This window comes from Sminthopsis crassicaudata, chromosome 6 (assembly GCF_048593235.1).
Source record: "Sminthopsis crassicaudata isolate SCR6 chromosome 6, ASM4859323v1, whole genome shotgun sequence".
Classification (NCBI taxonomy): Eukaryota; Metazoa; Chordata; class Mammalia; order Dasyuromorphia; family Dasyuridae; genus Sminthopsis; species Sminthopsis crassicaudata.
Window position 1 is genome coordinate 199388323 of NC_133622.1, and position 19541 is coordinate 199407863.

General features: G+C 35.3%; 1 protein-coding gene across 1 annotated transcript; it reads left to right on the top strand.

Annotated features, from left to right (window-relative positions):
* The first annotated feature begins 9013 nt into the window (after positions 1-9013).
* Positions 9014-19541, top strand: TPH1 (tryptophan hydroxylase 1). Its single transcript, XM_074272387.1, has 10 exons — positions 9014-9222; positions 10684-10867; positions 12616-12716; positions 12824-12891; positions 13064-13260; positions 14638-14773; positions 15424-15550; positions 15732-15827; positions 17819-17952; positions 18943-19541. Exons 1-10 carry the CDS (start codon positions 9106-9108, stop codon positions 19115-19117), a joined length of 1335 nt encoding a protein of 444 aa, XP_074128488.1. The 5' UTR covers positions 9014-9105; the 3' UTR covers positions 19118-19541.

Sequence of the window (19541 nt, forward strand, 5' to 3'; positions counted from 1 at the left end):
AGCAGCTACTCCCAGCTCAGAACTAGTGACCACTTCAAGGAAGATTAGCATTATTACATTTTCAGGGGCTTGCCATGAAATTTCCACTTATGTTCTCTTCTAACTGAATTAAGGATAAGAATTAAGTAATCCAATAATTGGCCTCAGAATTCCCTGGAGAGAATCTCCTTGTATTCTCTCCATTCTAATGCAGCAGGAATAAAGTCTCCCATTAAATGTCCACAGGATCATAGATTTAGACCTTAAGGTCATTTAGGTAACCTTAGAGGTTGTTTAGGCTTATTTTACAGATGACAAAATGGAGACTCACATTTTAAAATGACTTTCCCAAAGTAGTGCGGGTAACTTGGCTCCACTGATTCAATGCTTTTCTCTCTATATCTTGCTGTCTCTTCAGTTAATGTCTCCATGAAGAGATGTCAAGAAAAAGTGGATCCTATCTCTCTTTAGACTAAACAAGTAAATATATTAAAAAGGAGTAGATATATCTATATTTTAATAGCTCTACATATACAGGTGTTTTGTAAGGAAGTAAGAAAAGCTTGAGAACTTAGATCTCCTTGATTGCTGTATAACTGTTCTTTGGCAAATAGGCTCAAGGCTCAGAATGAGAGGAGCATATAGGATGTAAAAGTCAGGACACATCATTCTAGTCTTGCTTATTCCATTTGTTGTCTGTGACCTCGGACAAACTGTTGTGATGATCCGAATCTCAGATTTCTTACCTGTCACCCAGGGTATTGAACCAAATGAACTGCAGAATATCCCTCTCAGTTCTATTATTCTGTGGATTTGTGGTTTGTGCTCATACAATGAATTTAATGTTGGACAAGGGCTGAAGGTGTCATATGATCATATAATTCTTTTGCATTCCTGTTTCATAATGAAAGATTAGGGAAATGGCAAACATAGAAGAAAGGATTCGGCATTCTCAATGCTTCTTTACATACCAAATTTATTGAGCACCATATGAACTCTAGTCAGATATTTGTAATAATAATAATAACAATTCACAAACATTAAATGCTTTACCTCATTTGATTCACATAGCAACTCTGTGAGGAAGATGCTATTATTATATCTATTTTATAGAAACAGGCACTAATTGACTAGCCCAGGTCATAAACAAGTAAATTCCTGATGCTAGATTTGAACTCACTTTTGGATTCTAGGCCCAGTGTTCTATCCATGGCACCACCTAGTTGCACTTATTTGGCACCATAATGATAAAAACAAACAAACAAACAAACAAAAAAAACCATTTAAACTTAAAAGTCAACATGTAAAAAGAGAAGGATATTATATTTTTATCCTAAAGAAGAAACAATAAACAGAATTATTGTAAGTAGAATGTTTTTTAAAAAGTCTTGTAAATACTCATAAATATAGAGAGAATAAAAATTTGAGTCAAAATTGATTTCATGAAACTGACTACCTAGCATCTCCCTCACACAGAATAGATATTTAATGCATGCTTTCTGAATTGACTCAAATTAAGTTTACTTAATCCTGTAAGATAAAATTCCTGAGTGGGGAAATTTTTGATATTTTACCACACAGATGGTCTGTTTATCAATGCATGTTTCTCCTACTTGTAGATGATGGAAGGTAATACCTATGTGTTCTGTGGGAGAGGATCCTTTGTGGGCTGTGTAAGAAAGATGCATGGATTCTGAATAAAAGTTGGACAGGCTAAAAAGATCTCTGAGTGTTTATGGTAACAAAAATTCACCTCTCCTTTCTGTTGATAAGCTAACTCTTGATTGGGGAATGCTTTTTATAAGGGGATTTGAACATGAGAATTGATTGCATCAAAATCAAATGTTTCAAAAGACCCCTCAATTCTTGTTTGTAAGTATCTATTGTTCCAGTTCAAAAGTGACCATAGAGTATATAACCTTCATAGAGCCTGTGACCTGCCATCTGTCCTACCAAGAACTTCCTGTTGCTGAGCATTATACAGTAAAATCAAATTATGTTAGAATTGGAAGAGACCTAAGGTCTTTTGGTCCAAAGTATTCATTTCTGCAGATCAGTAAATCAAGATTCAGAAAGATAAAATGATTTCACACAGTTAGTGAGGGATTGTGAGAGGATTTCTGACTCTCTCTAGTCTTTCCACTATATGGAAACTTAAAACACTATTTAAATGTGTTTATATTCAATTCCACAAATATTTGATTAAGTGCCCACTAGGCATTTGCATGACAGTTGTGCTAGGTGCTGGGTATACAAAAGAGTAAAACAAGACTCCTTTCTATCAAGGAGCTTATGGTCTACTAATAATGACAGTGAGTTGAGACTTATAGTGCCTACATTGAGTCTTTTTTTTTTCCCCCCTGAGGCTGGGGTTAAGTGACTTGTCCAGGGTCACACAGCTAGGAAGTGTCTGAGATCAAATTTGAACTCAGGTCCTCCTGACTTCAGGGCTGGTGCTTTATCCACTGCGCCACCTAGCTGCCCCCTGTATTGAGTTTTAAAATCTGTTAGAACTCAGACCCCTAAACTTGGAGAGAAGCAGAGAATCAGTGGTCAGACTGTTATTTTCTGATGGCATCCAGTTCACTCTGTTCTTCTGGCTTAATTCTGGGCAAACTTATTACTTATCTGCATTGTCTAGCTTATATGGACAAGCTCTAATTATAAGTTATAAAGCAATAGACTTTTTTCATCCAGTTAGTCTCTTTTTATGTGGATGGTCAGGAAAAATGCTTTTGAATAGTTATAAATACCTTCTCGGAGACTAGAATATTCTAGGCTAAATGCAATTAGCAAATATGACCTTTGGGAGGACCTCACTATCTACAGAGTATCTATATTCAATTTGGACTCTGTACCGGATATTATCCATTACAAGATGAACATCCTTGATATCTCCTTTGTATATTTCTCTCTATTATACCTTGCTTGTTGTTTATAATCAGAGGATTAGAAATAGAGTTATTTCTATTGTTATACTTTTTAAGGAATCTTGAATGATTTTAATGTTTGCATAGGAGACATTTTATTGGAAAATAGCGATAAAGACAGAATTTCGTGGTACTGAATCAAATGAGTTCTTTATAATCATCAAAAAATAAATCATTGGGTTTATATTTTCTACAACTCATGGTATCTAAAATTAGGGTCATCAAATTGCCATTTCTGGCAATTTATCAGAAAGGATAATGTGATCCATTCTTGAATATCATTTACAAAAGCCTACTTCTTCTCTAGTAATATCTTTACTGAGAATTCCCTTGATTTGTGTATAAATGATTTACACAGAGATTTTTTGCCATCCTTATTTTCCTAATCTTGCATCAAATATATTGAGGACCAGAAGATATTGATTTGATATAGACCTTCTTATCAAATTTTATATCAAATTTATCTGTGTCTTTATCCTTTGTAACCAACATTGGTGCATAAGTTGCAATTATTTCCATGGTGGTCATTTTGTACTTATACTCTTATACACTGTTTATATGGCAAATGCTTATAGTCATTCTGCAATACAAGATGACCAGATATCCAATGAAATAATGTTTCTTGTTGTCATTGGACTGATGATAAAGCCAACTCTGCCAACTCCTTTCTTTGCTTCTCTAAGAGAGTAGCTGTGTGCCATCCTTCCATATAGGTTCAACTTACTTATTTCTTCTGGTTTTGTGGGCATATTGGAAAAAGTCTGGGATTTAGAGTTATAAGTCCTTGACTTCAACCCTACTCCTGAAATTTATTATCTGTGTGAATTTGAACGGGTTTGTTTAACCTCAGTGAACTTTATTTTCCTCATCTGTTAAATGATTTTTTTTAGTCGTGTCTGATTCTTTGTGACCCAATTTGGGATTTTCTTGGCAGAGATACTGTAGTTATTTGCCATTTCCTTATCCAACTCATTTTATATATGGGAAAACTGAGACAAAAAGGATTAAGGAACTTGTCCAGAATCACAGCTAATAGGTGTTTTATGCTGAATTTGACTTCAGATCTGCTGACCTCTGGATGTCACTTTTGACTTTCAACCTATAATTCTAAGAATTTGATAACAATCAAGATCTTTAAAGAAGTCTCAAGAGATAATCTCTTCTTGGCTCAAAGAGGTTCTCTATGATTTCCTGGAAGGGTAATCCTATCTTAACCTTGATTTTAAAAATCAGGAGTTCTTCTAGATATAAAGTTTCCATGTGGATGTAGCAAATTACTACATATTAAAATTCAAGTTATGACAAGGCATTTGATCAATTTCTTCAACTTTATATCAAATATTACTTATTGGACAAGGATCTTTCATTAGAGTACCAAAAGTAAAATTAAATCCTATAGATGGACTGAAAACTGTGATTACTTCGCACCCTCTGCATTATTTTATGACCCTTTGCCCTATACAAGGTTGAGAGATATTTTGTATTTTTTGTTTGCTTCATGAGTTGTCACAGTTAAAAAAAATCACCAAGGAGATAGTTGATAGGTGCTGAGTTTCTCCCTATTTAACTGAGTTGATCCTTAGAAAGTAAAATCAGTCTGTTTGGGGGCCATGATGAAAGCCTTCATAGATTGAACCTAAAGAAATCCACTAGTATAGCTTTTGAGAACCCATTTACCTTTATGCCATTATGAGGCATTAGAGTAGAAATTTTGTGAAAGCAGAAAAATTTTAAAAGAAAAAAATTATCTTGTAATAACTTGCAGTTAAAAGCACGGTAAGGGCAGCTAGGTGGCACAGTGGATAGAGCACCAACCCTAAAGTCAGGAGGACCTGAGTTCAAATCTGTTCTCAGACACTTAACACTTCCTAGCTGTGTGACCCTGGGCAAGTCCTCAATTGTCTCATATTCAGAAGAACACATGATATCTAAAACTAGGCTCATCAAATTGCCATTTCTGGAGTGATGAGAGAAAATCCTTTGAGCCAAGAAGATAAAATTTCTCGAGATGTGTTTGAATATCCTTGTTTTCTTTTTCTTTTTAAATTATTATAACATTTTATTGACAGAACTTATGCATGGGTAATTTTTTACAACATTATCCCTTGCACTCACTTCTGTTCTGACTTTTCCCTTCCCTCCCTCCACCCCCTTCTCTAGATGGCAGACAGTCTTATACATGTTAAATATGTTATAGTATATCCTGGATACAATATATGTGTGTAGAACCGTACAGTTCTCTTATTGCCCGAGAAGAATTGGTGAATCCCTTGTTTTCAACAATTCTGTGATCATAATAGAAATCCTTTTGATTTTTAAAATATTGCATTTTCTCTGAAAAAAAAAAACATCTTTTCTTTATGAATAGATCCTCAGAAATTATTTGTTTCACTTGGCTTACTCTAAGAGTAGGGAAGGGGCATAGAGGTACCAGCAGACAACCATACTGCCAATCTGCTGGCTGCTGCTGATTCACATGTGCTCAGTGAGCACATAAAGGGCAGCTATGCCCTTTAATAAGTAATAAGTAACAACTCCAAAGTAGAGAATAGTCAGATGATGGCAATAGGTGGGATCTTTGACCCTTGGACCTCTTAACACAACTTGGATTATGAACTTGTAAATGAGCTTCAGAGAATTACTTTATCAGGGAGTCTCTTAAATCTTTTCCAAGACAGTCACGTGTTTTTATTTTGGAAGGGTATTTGTATTACATCAAGAAAAAAGGACATAGGAGGGGGGATGGTATATTGTGTACATGGGAAGAGCAGAGGAGAGATTACTAGGAAGATGCCCCAATAGACATCTATCCTATTGACTGGGGAGAGAGCTCTGAGAAAATTTGGCTTTGGCTATAACTTGACTTGAGTTTGAATCTTGTTTCATCCACCCACCCACCCATCACCCACACCCACATACACATAGATGTTTAAAATACGAGAGACTAATGTAAGAGCCCACTAATGAATACCTAAAATATAAAACTGTTATACTCTCTGAACCTTAACTTCCTCATCTGTAGAATGAAGCTGACATTTGCATTACTTACCTATCTTAGTCATAATGAAGAAAAAAAAAAAACTTTGTAAACTTTGAGGAATAAATATGTGTTAATCTCTTGTGGTATTACATTGTGTTATTACAAAAAAAGACAGAGTATTTATCTTTGAGAAGTTATTTTATTAAGGAGACAAGAATCACATGCATGAAAATTGAGGCCCAATACAGCAGACTACATAATATACTCAGCTATGTATCATAGGAGAGCCAGTGTAGCAAGTGGATCTCTATCCCCTTCGTGTCCCAAAGATTTAAGTTTGAGGCTACTTCTGCCCTGCATCCTAAAATGTGACTCTGGGAAAGTCACTTTATAGTATATTAGGAAACTTTTTAAGGTTACAATCAATCAAGCAATAAACACTTTTAAGGCATTTTCTAGAAACTGTGTTAGATATTGTGATAAGCAGCAAGGATCTGAAGAAACAGTGAAAACAGTTCATGCCTTCAAGAAGTTTACATTCTAATGTGGAAACCAACATATATCATAAATTGGTATGTATAAAATACATACAGAATATAGGAAGACAACCTTAGCAAAGAAGGCTTTAGTGGTCGTAGACTAGGAAAAGCCTCCTGGAGATTTGAATCTTGAATCCGAATTTGAATCCAAAGTCACAGAGAAGATGTTGCTCTGTGTTGGTAGCTATAATTCTTTACCTGGAGTTTCTTAAACCAGTGAAATCTCAGGTACTGCCCCCCCAAAAATTAGTACTATTTAGGACTTTAGAGAAAGGGGAGATAAGCATGGGTTCATAGAAAGGGTAGGAATTGAGATGAACATTGAAGTATTTGGACAACCCAAGATAAAGGAGAGAAATATGTTCAAGGCAGAGATACAGGCTAAAGAGGAAGAAAAAGTATCATATGATCAAGGTATTGACCTGTCTAGAACAGAATAGTTTCATTATTATGATTATAGAATTGTAGGAGATAAATTTAGATTTATAAAAGGCAAATCTGAATGACATGTTGTCTAAGTGACAATTGCTCATGTCAGTGCCTTATCCTCTTACTGGGTAGCAGCACATAATCTTATTATAAAGCTCAGCCATCTCCTAACTGAGAACTTTCTTGATCTGTTCTCTCCCTTCCCTAGCCCTACCCTGCTCCCTGTTGGAGCTTCTCTTCATTTAATTACCTTGGATTTATTTTGCATAAACTTCCATACTTCATTAAAAAGTATTCATACTTTCATCAATATTTGGTTATATACTGTCTTGTAATGTTTTTAAGCTTTCATGGAATTAATATGCATGTCCTGAGTAAAATAGTTAGCTCCCCAAAGGGCAGAAACCATACCTTTAGTATCCCAAACACAATTTAGAAGGAAAAAACCCAATTGCATTCTTTCTACCATGATGTATGGTTTCTCACTGTTAAATCATCCTATAAGTGAAGGAAGAAAAGATGCTTCATGCAGAGTACTGGTCATAAGAGTTAGAAAACCTGGTGATTTTAACATTAATTTGCTTAATGAATTGGGGAAAAACTACTTAGCCTGATTCTAACTTTCTTCTGAAAAATGAGGCTATTATCTACCACGGAATGTGGAGAAGTAATAAAAATTGAGTTCAAATCTCAACTCAGACTATTTCTTCTACATGATCCTGGGCAAGTAACTCTCTTTTTTCTCAGTTCGCTCATCGATAACATGCATATAATAATGACATTTACTCTACATGTTCAAATAATGGAACAAATATGCTTGCAAACCTTAAAGTGTTAAAAAACAGTCAGCCAAAAATAGTTATTGTCTAACTGAAAATCTAAGCTAATATGTAAGGTGTTTGAAAGATGTTAAGTGTTCTTTTTAATCAAGTGTAATGTTTTCCCCTGCTACCCAGTTATTTTTTAATCATAATTAATCATTTACATTATTATTTTACATTTTCCTAAATGATTTAGAAGTGCCATTCCAAAGAATAAATGATAAGCTTGTTTCTTTTCTCAAGAAGTCCCCTTCCTGATATGTGTTATGGCAAAAGCCAATGTTACATAATAAACACGAGTCCACAGTCAGATTCTCCACTTTTTTCTACAAAAGAAGCTAGGAACAAACATAGGAGGTCAGTTGATTCAGAAGAGTTTTCAGCAACTATGGCCTCAAGTACAAAAGACTGTCACCAGTCTTGCTTCACTCCCAATACTACAAATCAAATGACCCATTTTCTTCTAGTAGTAGTTGATCCTGTCCATGGATGCTTGCCTCTTACTGTCCACGTGACTGTGGACAAGTCATATACATTCTCTGAGACTCAGATTCTTAACCTGAAAATTGGAGATAGTACCTTCCAGAGTGGACTCAATGAAAGTAACTGTAAATTGTAAAGTGCTACATGTACCAGCCATCATCATCGTAATTATTAAATTATACAAATCATGAGTAAAAGGAAGTCATGCTGTTGGCCAAAGCCACTTTAATTAAGAGCACAGTTCTTGGGAGTATCCAAAAGATTAGTTGAAAGATTAGGAGGGAAGTGTGATTGAAGGGTGAGGGAAATATGCTAACCAACATTAAGGGCTATTCTGGATAGTTTTTGTAAGCTTAACTTTGGAAAGAACCTTAAAGATCATTTAATCTAAACACCTTATTTTACAGATGATGAATATGAGATCGGGAGAATGTGATTTGTTCAAAGTCACACAGGTGATCAATGACAGAATTGAGATTTAAATCTAGATTTTCTGACTCCAAATCCAGTGCTTCTTCAACTGCCCCATGCTACTATCTTCAAACAGCATTGACTGGTTGGTAAGAGTAGTAATGGGCAAGGAGGAAAGGAAGGGAGCATAGGAAAAAGCCTTAGAGAGTGTGTTCAATGCTCTTGATGTTTAGAGAATACAGGCTGTGTGCTAATAGATACTCTATTACAACCAATTTTTGTTTATACACTTTCACTGGATTTAGGCCCATCAAGCATCTGGTAGCAAGTTAATAATTATTTTAAAAAGTTATTCAGAAAATGTCGACTTGTAGGAAAGGAATCCTATTGGACAAGTTCAATATCTCTCTTGAGGAATGAACGTCTCAAGTTGATGCTTCTCAGATGAATCCGCTGAATTCACCCAAATGTCTTCTTAAACATTTATCAAAATTCTTGCATTTATTTTTTAGATAAATAAGAGAAATTGTATCATGATTGAAGACAACAAGGAGAACAAAGACCATTCTTCAGAAAGAGGGAGAGCTGCTATTGTTTTTTCCTTGAAGAATGAGGTGGGAGGACTTGTAAAAGCTCTGAAGCTCTTCCAGGTAAGCGATCTTCTGTCTTTGTGAAATGGTAGTTTTTAAAATTATAGTTGAATCATGTTGTGAGGTTTAAGTTATCTTTTTCTGAGTGGGATTCAGAGAACTCTTAAAAGAGCCCTAGAAATCATTCCTTTCTCTTCACCCCCAAATCAACAAATTGAAATTTCTCCCTCCTATTCATGAGTCTTTTATTCTTCATTCCAAGATGGGCCTTACCTAACTAAACTAATTTGTCATTAATCCTTGACGCATACTCTACCCTCTCCATTTCTGTGCCCTCCCTATTATCTGCACGCCACGCTCATTTCCTTCCTCTATCCCTTCGTCATGTCATTCCCCCAGTCTTGAATGTCCTTCTCTCATCCAAATTTTATCCACCTTTCAAAGCCTATTTTAATTCCTAAGTGTTCCATGAAAGCCTTCCCTGAAGACCACAGCCCATAGGAAACTGTCCTATAAATTCAGATTATATTTAGTCTTTATCTCACAGTTTAGAACTCTGAATATCTCTATTTGTGTGTCTGTCTGTTTGTATCTCTCTCTGTCTCCATCTCTTCGTCTGTTTTTCTTCTCTGTCTCTGTCTCTGTCTCTGTGTGTCTCTCTCTGTGTCTGTCTGTCTCTTTCTATCACTCTCTTCCCCTCTCCAAAAAGATCTTGGCAGGCTAGAATATTGGGACAAATAAGATGATGAAATTGATAAGTGTAAAGTCCTACACTTAAATTAAAAATCAATTTTAGTAGTATAAGATGAAGGAGGCACGAACATATAAGAGTTTATTTGAAAAAAAGGTTTAGGAGCTTTAGTGGAATGCAAGCTCAATATGATTCTCCAATGTTATTTGGCAATAATTGATTCAGTTTTAGATTACATAAAGAAAAATATAGTATCTTGGATTAGGGAGATGATAGACTCACTGTACTATTCATACCACAACTGAAATATTAAGTTCATTTCCACATGCCACTCTGAACAAGATAGACTGAGAGACAGATAAAGTGACTGATCAATAGATAGATTGATTTAACATTCTCCGTGTTCACAGTAAATACAAATAATCCATTTATCATGGTGGCTACATTTGTGCAAAGAACTGAGATACAAATTAATCCCTTTTAAAATTTACAGAAAGAAAAAAAAGCATTGAGGGTGATATTGGAACAACTTTGTTTCCCTTGCATTTGTCATTTTATAAGTGTAAAATAAAGTTTTAAATGATAATAAAATTCACTATTATAAATTTTTTTTTTTTTTTGGGAGGATGGGGTTAAGTGACTTGCCCAGGGTCACGCAGCCAGGAATTGTTAAGTGTCTGAGATCCAGATTTGAACTCGGGTCCTCCTGAATTCAAGGCTGGTGCTCTATCCACTGCGCCACTTAGCTGCCCCCACTATTATAAATTTAATCACAAGATTGTTCATTATTGAAGTATTTCAAATGATCTTCACTCATTGATTTAAAACAGGAGAAGCATGTGAACTTGGTGCACATTGAGTCCAGAAAGTCAAAGAGAAGAAACTCAGAATTTGAGATCTTTGTTGATTGTGATACCAACAGAGAACAACTAAATGATTTTTTTGACCTATTGAAATCCCATGCAAATGTACTGTCTGTGAATTCGCCTGATGCTTTTTCTATGCAAGAAGATGGTAAGTCTGAAAGAAACATTCCCTAAAAAATGAGTTCTAATTTCAATCATTCATTAAGCCTTTGTTGCTTGTGAACAACCTTCTGAAGACATGCTCCATGTTTAATATGAAGATATCTCCATGTTTAACACTTAGGATAGTGTCAACAACAACAAAAAAATTATAATTTAATTCCCCAGGAATTCAGAGGCTAATTGGAGGATACACCGTAGATACAATTAGAGAATAGTTTTAAGGCAATGTCTGACTAAATGGAAACAAACACAGCACAGCACAATTTAAACTTTTGGCATATGCAATGAAAGGACATGAAATTTTTTAGAGAATCAGGGAAGATTTTCTGGAGAAAAAACTTTTAAGTTATTTTTTGAAGAGATTAGGGTTAGAGCTATGGCATAGTTTGGGGAAAAGGAATGAGACCCACATTGATTTTTTAATTTAAATTATTCTCTTTATTTCATTTCCATGAAAATAAAAGAAATAGCTCTTGAAGAGGAAGTCTTCAGCAGAAAAAAAATTAATTACTAATTGTTCGTGTCCAAATTATTATAGACTTTGATATTTCTTAAATTTCTATCATCATAATTCTAAGACATTAAAAATACATGAGTAGCTTACCTATACAGAGAAGAAATGCTTCCTCATTCTGTTGTATGCCTGAAGAGATGGTCAAATGCAGGCTTTCCTCTTGTTGCTAGAACACAGAACCTATTAATTGCTTATTCAGGTATATTTTGCTGTGGCTCCGTGCTCTCTTGGGAAACATAAGGTCTTCTCTCCTGCTAGGTATTAATTCCTTTTCCTTTTCCTTGAAATTTGTATTCACAGATTTCTGGATTTCTTTAAATCATCTAGAGGGCATATCCTTTTGTTTTTAATGTATTCTCTATTTGGTATATTTGCATATGCACAAAATCTTTAAGTAACTTTTTTCCTGAAATTTTGGGTAACTTCAGTCTTTTTTTCTTTACATTTCTCTATTTTTCAATTTCTGGCTCTTACTTCTTTGAAGACAATTTTCCTGGGAACTGGATCTCAAAGTTATCTCCATCTCCTGTGCTAAGGTGCTCCATCACTTCCTATATTTCAATAACCTTGGTTTTTAAAATGGCATCTGGGGTGACTGAACTGGTCACTTGCACACATATATACACACTCACACACATACTAGCCCAGTTCTCTTTATTCCTCTATCCTCTGACCACTGTTACTACATGGAGGGCTTCTAGGAAGCAATAATGTCCCAACTTTATATGGCTCATAGGATAACAGAGCTTGAAATGATCTCAGATGACATTTAACTTGACAGCCTCATTTTACAGCAAAGGAAATACAGGATGAGGGAGGCTAAGCAACTTAGCCAAGATCACTCAGGTAGGAAGTACCAGAGATAGGATTTCAACTCAGGTCCTCTCTTTCTAGAGCCAGTGCCCTTTCCATTGTACCATCCTGCTTCTTAAATACTTTGTTCCTAACAACCCTGTGAAAGAGACATGGCAAGTATTATAATACCTGTTATGAATGAGTAAACTGAGACTTGGAGAGACACTTGCTCATGTAGTACCAGAGCCAGAATTCAAGTCCGGGACACTTATGACTTAAAGATTAGCCCTCATTCTATTGCACTGCCTCTCAATATAGCATAGGGCCTCTTAGATATCTGAAGACTATCTAAAAACAGGAATTCCTTTTTCTTGTTTCAGTGTTTCATTGAAGACTTACAACTTGTTGGGTTTTTATACTTGCAGAGATGGAGACTGTTCCCTGGTTTCCAAAGAAGATTTCGGACTTGGACAAATGTGCCAACAGAGTTCTGATGTATGGGGCTGAGTTAGATGCTGACCATCCTGTAAGTAATTAAGGGGAAAGATTTCTGTATAGTTTTTCATCTAATGTCAACTTGAAACAAAAAGTATTTTAAAATATTCAAATATATTTGTTCTCTCTCAATCTCAGGGTTTCAAAGACAACATGTACCGTAAAAGACGCAAATATTTTGCTGACTTGGCTATGAATTATAAGCAGTAAGTCTATGATAAAAATAAACCTCCCACAGCTAATCTAACTTTGAGATAGTAGTGAAGTAACATGTAGAGAACAAATCATCTTTATTTATCAAATTGAAGCAAGTAAAATAAATATAAATTATACCTTGGTTTTAAATTCAAAGGAACATCTTTGTTTCATCTCATTTAGTGGTGACCCCATTCCTAAGATTGAATTTACTGAAGAAGAGATAAAGACTTGGGGAACTGTGTTCCGAGAGCTCAATAAACTCTATCCAACCCACGCTTGCAGAGAATATCTCAAAAACTTACCTTTACTGTCTAAACACTGCGGGTATCAGGAAGACAACATCCCTCAACTGGAAGATGTCTCACGCTTCTTAAAAGGTGACATGTTCATTATTTAGTGTAAAGAAATGCCATACTGCATATTAGCTATATAATTTTAAATGCTAGAATTATAAAACTTCATAAGAGAATACAGATATACAGCTATATATCTTTGTTTAAAAAACAAATAAACATGTGGGAAGTGAAATTATGTGACCCCAAAGGAGAAGTAATTCTGAAGCAGTGATATTAAATAGGATTGTTAACTTGTTTGAATATTTTCAATGGAGTTTAGATAGCAATAATTCTGAGATAACTTGTTTTCCTGATATATATATATTATATGTATTATATAGGTGCATGTGTGTATGTATATGTATATATATATATATATATATATATATATATATATATATATATATATATATATAGAGAGAGAGAGAGAGAGAGAGAGAGAGAGAGAGAGAGAGAGAGAGAGAGAGAGAGGGAGAGAGAGAGAGAGAGAGAGAGAGAGAGAGAGAGAGAGAGAGAGAGAGAGAGAGAGAGAGAGAGAGAGAGAGAGAGAACTACTAGGGTGTTGGATTAGGGGTCTAAATTAGGTAGATTAGGCTGAATTTGGAATCAGGGAGAACTGAGTTAAAACCTGTCTCAGACATTTACTAACTGTGATCCTGGGCAAATTACATCTCTTTAAGCCTCAGTTTCCTCATCTGTAATATGGAGATAATAATAGCACCTACTGTATTATATAAATAATAGCCATAATAATAATATAATGATGAGTCATTAAATAATTGCATAATGATAAACTAATTTTGCACTATCATTTATGTGGGCACCTCCCTCTACTAGGTGAAAACTACATAGTTTCTGGAAGGATTTAGAGCAGAATTCACACACAGATTATAGTTTGAGGGAGAGCAAGAAAGTTGAGAGATTAACTTTGAGTCTGAATATAAGGAAGGAAGCCATGCTCTCTCACCAAATGTCCCTTGGTGTCATTGTTAAAGATAGAATATTGAGATCAAAAAAATCTTTTCATTTGGAGAGCTAAATGCTCCAGTGGGACAGAGCACTAAGCCTGTAAACAGGAAGCCCTGAGTTCAAAGCCAAACTTTAAACACTTAGTAGCTGTATGACCCTTAGCAAGTCACTTAACTTCCATTTGCCTCAGTTTCCTCATCTGTAAAATGAGGTTTAACTCTTTATCTTACTGGGTTGTTGTGAGGATCAAACAAGATAACTACAAAGCACTTGGTACAGACCTTATCACACAGTGAACAATATAATATATATATATATATATATAACATACATATTTGTATATAATTATGATATATAAGTATTTATTATTATTATCACTATTATCTTACTCAGAATAAAAATACTGAGGATTTGAGACCTCTTGTTGAAAAATTTTTCACTATGTTTCAGAGCGCACAGGGTTTTCCATCCGTCCAGTTGCTGGCTACTTGTCACCAAGAGACTTCTTAGCAGGTTTAGCGTTCCGTGTTTTCCACTGTACTCAGTATGTGAGGCACAGCTCAGACCCCCTCTATACTCCAGAGCCGTAAGTATTGTTGCTTGAGGATGACAAAATCTCATTCTGTAGAATGTCTTTGCAGCATAGCAGATAGAATGTAGGGTATGCAGTCATTGAGACTTGCATCCCAGGTCTTGCATGAAATCCTGAATCCCAGACACTTGCTAGCTGTATATCCAGGGCAGGGCACTGAACCTCTTGGTGCCTCAGTTTCCTCATCTGTAAAATGACAGGATTAGACTCAATGACTTCTCAAATGTCTTTTAGCTCTAAATTTACAATCCTATGTTCTTCTCTGTGCTTCGAGCAAATCCCTAGTAATTAGATGCTAAGTCAATAATGGATTTTGATTTCTATTAGTGGAGGTACTTGTCACATTGGGAGTTCCCTGCACTGATTAAATCATAGATCCTTCCCTCAACAAACAGCAATTATAGGTGCCTTTATGCCCTTTGGTCAGTGTCAGGATTCATATCACATAATCCATTAGAATTACATCCATTGAAGCTGCCTTCTGCTTCTAAGCTATTAAATGCCCTGTCTTACCTTGGGGAGTGAAATAAAAATAATGTTTAAAAATTATTTTATGCTAAATTAAAGCAAATAGTCACATACTTGTATTCTGCTTTGTCAGCAAGTATCATGGTATAATATGCTTAATTCTATTTATTTTTCAGGGATACTTGTCATGAACTCTTGGGTCACGTTCCTCTTCTGGCTGAACCTAGCTTTGCTCAGTTCTCCCAGGAAATTGGCTTGGCATCCCTTGGAGCAACAGATGAGGCAGTGCAAAAGCTGGCTACGGTATAGATCTGAACATTTCGAGCTCTTTGGTCCTTTCTTCCAGGATATTAGCAGCTGGCATGCCCACAACTGCCCTCCTTAAAATGACTGGACTTGGTGCTTGAGAGTATGACTTATTATTGTTTAAACAGAGTGATTTAATGACCAATTTAACAAATATCTTTCTTATGCTTTTTTTAAGTGTTACTTTTTCACTGTGGAATTTGGCTTGTGCAAACAAGAAGGACAGCTGAGAGTTTATGGGGCTGGGCTGCTCTCTTCCATCAGTGAACTCAAAGTAAGAGCCACAGATATTGGCATTTTTTCATTTCTTTTATAAACAGGATTTGAAATATTTAGGTGAATTAAATAGTTATTTGCTATGGAAAGCTCATGACACATGTCCTTAGGACCAAAACTATCCAAAGATCTTAGGTAGACTGAGTCACTGTTACTCCAACAAGATTTCTAAAAATTGCTATCATTATTCCATACTTGGTATCCTGTTTTCATATATGTATGTATCCAAAACAGGGGTTCTTAGCTATTTTTAATATCATTTTAAAAATTAAAAACAATAATGCTTTTAAAAGCATAACATAAGATACATGGAATTACAAATGAAACCAATTATATTGCATTCTAATCATCAAAATATAAAAATATAACACCCCCCCCCCATCAAGTTCATGGATCCCAGTTTAAGAACTACACCTTTTAATCAGAAGATGAAAGAGAAAATCGTATAATGGAGAGAGCACTGGATTTGGAATCAAGAGGACTCGAGTTCAGATTCTTCTTTACATACTTGCAAATTGTATAACTTTAGGCAAATCTTTTAAACTATGTTTCAGTTTCCTCTCTCATAAAAGATTAAACTTAATGATCTCAAAGATTCCCCCCCTCAATTTAAGTCAATGATACCATTTACTGATCTTTGATCCTAATAATTTTGACCAAAGTCCTTTTGAAACTATCTTCTAAGTTGCTAAGTGTGGATCTCTTTGATGGTGAAATGCTTTCTTTCTGATAGAAAGAATTTATATTAATCTAAAATCAACCTAGAAAACAATCCATCTATATTAATATTAAAGCAAATAAGGGAGGTCTTTTAGTAGAAAGAACATTTGTCTTAGAGTCAAAGATCTGAGTTTAAGTTTTATTATATAACATGTGCTGGTGATGACCCTAGCCAAATTTCTTAGCACTTCTTCCCTTTTGTTTTTTCATCCATAAAATGGAAATAATAATAACTTACCCCACAGTATGTTGTGAGGATCAAATGAAACAACATATAGAAGATGCTTTGCAAACCTTTGAGCATAATGGTTTTGTTTTTCTTCATTCATTTCAGTTGGGTCTGATTCCTTTTGGGGTTGCCTTTGCAAAGATATGGGAGTAGTTTGCCAATTATTTTTCAGCTCATTTCACAGTCAAGGAAAATGAGGCAAACAGGGATAAATGACTTGCCTCAGAGTCTCACAGCTACTAAGTATCTGAGGCCAGATTTGAACTCAGATCTTCCAGGGACAGTGTTCTACCTCCATTATACCACCTAGCTGCCCCTAATATTATATAAGATATGAGCTATTATTACGAGTTGTAGATGGATTGCCTCTGTTTTAATGAAGAGGGTTTCTACACTGAGAATTCTGTACATTGAGATGAAATATAAATCTGGACAAAAAGAAACCTAAGCAAAAAACCGTATCTGATTTCCGCTACCTCTGTGATCTTAGGCAGGCCAATAAGCATTTATTAAGTGCCAACTAAATGCCAGACACTGTGTTATCCTGTGGGAATACAAAGAAGGCCAAAACAGTTTCTGCTCTCAAAAATCTCACAGTTTGTTAGAGGGGACAACATGCAAACAACTATATATAATATGTGTGTATGTATGCATATATGCATATATATGCATCTATGCATGTATATGATGTTTAGTCTAGTTTCAGAGAAAAGATGCTAAGATTAAAGTAGCCTGGAGAAGGTTTCTTGTAGAAGGCTGGAGTTTAGGTGAGACTTGAAGGAAGTCATGGAAGCCAGAAGGAGACTATGAAAAGGTCAAGTCAGTTCATCTTCCTGGCTCTCAATTTCCTTCTCTGTAGAATGAGAGCCCTCCAAGAACCCTTTCAGCTTTAGAACTTTTATGTTCTGAACATGAAATCCTTTAATTCCTAGCATCTAGTACAACTTAATTCAACAAGTACTTTTGGTAATATATAATTTTCTTAAAAATGCATTAGAAGTTGTATTCTTTGCTTCAATGATTCTGGGCTTGTCTCCTAGCATGCCCTCTCTGGACAAGCCAATGTGAAGCCCTTCGATCCTAAGATCACCTGCAAGCAGGAGTGCCTCATCACAACTTTCCAGGAAGTCTACTTTGTGTCTGAAAGCTTTGAAGAAGCAAAGGAGAAGATGAGGTAGAGTTTGTCTTTTCCCCTCATTCTCATCTACAAAAGGCAATCTTGAAGATGTAATTTAGAGTGATTAGAAGAAGCTATTGGATGCTGTTCTGACTGTAACAATGTAGTCAATTTTACTTTCACATATTTATGACTTCCTGAGATCCTAAATGGACTCTTTTCCATTCATTCACAATGTTGTGATTGATAGCTTTCAGAATCCTTGGGAAGTCTATTACATAAAGTCCTGGAGTAAAGATAGCAATCAGATAACTTTTCTAGAAAGATTGGGACAAGTGGACAGCTTATTTGATTTGAATTTTGCCACTTGTGTTTATTAGTCATCCATCCATCCATCCATCCATCCATCCATCCATCCATCCATTTATCCATCCATTCATGTTGATGGCTTATTTGCTTTGGACTTTTCCACTTGTGCTTGCCATTCATTCATTCATTCATCTATTCTTCCATCCATCCATTCAACAAGCATTATTAAACCAACAAATATTTATTAAAGAACTACTAAATATCATGTGCTCGGAGATACACAAATTAAATAGCCCTTGCCTTTACAGATGTTTCTGGCAGGGAAAAAATATATATACATAGAAATTAAATACAAAATAAAACCAGTAATTTTGGAAAGTGGGAAGGACTCTAGCCACCAGGAAAGTGTCAGGACAGTGCATTAGAAGGTGCCACTTGATTTGGGTTTTGAAATAAGCTACAGATGCTGTGATATTGAAGTGAGAAAAATGTGCATTTTAGGCATAAGAATGGACCTATATTTGGGCATAAGAATAGATTCAGAGGACATCGTGTACATGGTGAACAAGAGTAAGCCAGAATATGTGTACCTTTCTTAGGAGAAAAACCCAAACCAAAATAGGACATTGTCCATTAACAGTGGTGGTGTGAGACTATGGATCATACATATTTGATTTTAGGTAGTTTTCATTGACTTTCCTGGAAATTGATTTGTTCTCTTTGTTGTTATCTCTTTAGAGAATTTGCAAAAACTATCAAGCGCCCTTTTGGTGTGAAGTACAACCCATATACACAAAGTATCCAGATTCTGAAGGACACCAAGAGCATTGCCACTGTGGTCAATGAACTTCGATATGAACTTGATATTGTCAATGAAGCCCTCACTAAAATGGGAAGACATTTGGGTGTCTAAAGGGAGGATATTCCCTGCTCATTCAAGAGTGATTAATTCTAGATAGGATCTGGACTATTGCAGAGGACATTGGATATTTCCACAGAGGCCCATGGAATAGACTTTTTTTTTTTTTTTTTTTCCCCAAGAGCCAAATGATGGTTGAACTAGCTGGCTATGAAACATAATTCTTAACCTCAGTGATGCTACAAGATATTATTAATCAATCCCTGAAATGTTCAGTGAAAAATATACTTATCTAATTTGTGGCATTTGTCTGACTTCCTAGACATTAAGTAGTTGAATCCTACTTCTAAGAATAGAAAAAAAAAATATTTTCTCTACCAAATATTTTTCTTCCTTTAAAAAAAATAGCTAGTTTTTCTGTAGTTGCTAGATGGGTATCTTTAATCAAGTTCAAGTAAAAACATTTGGCCTCCTTAAA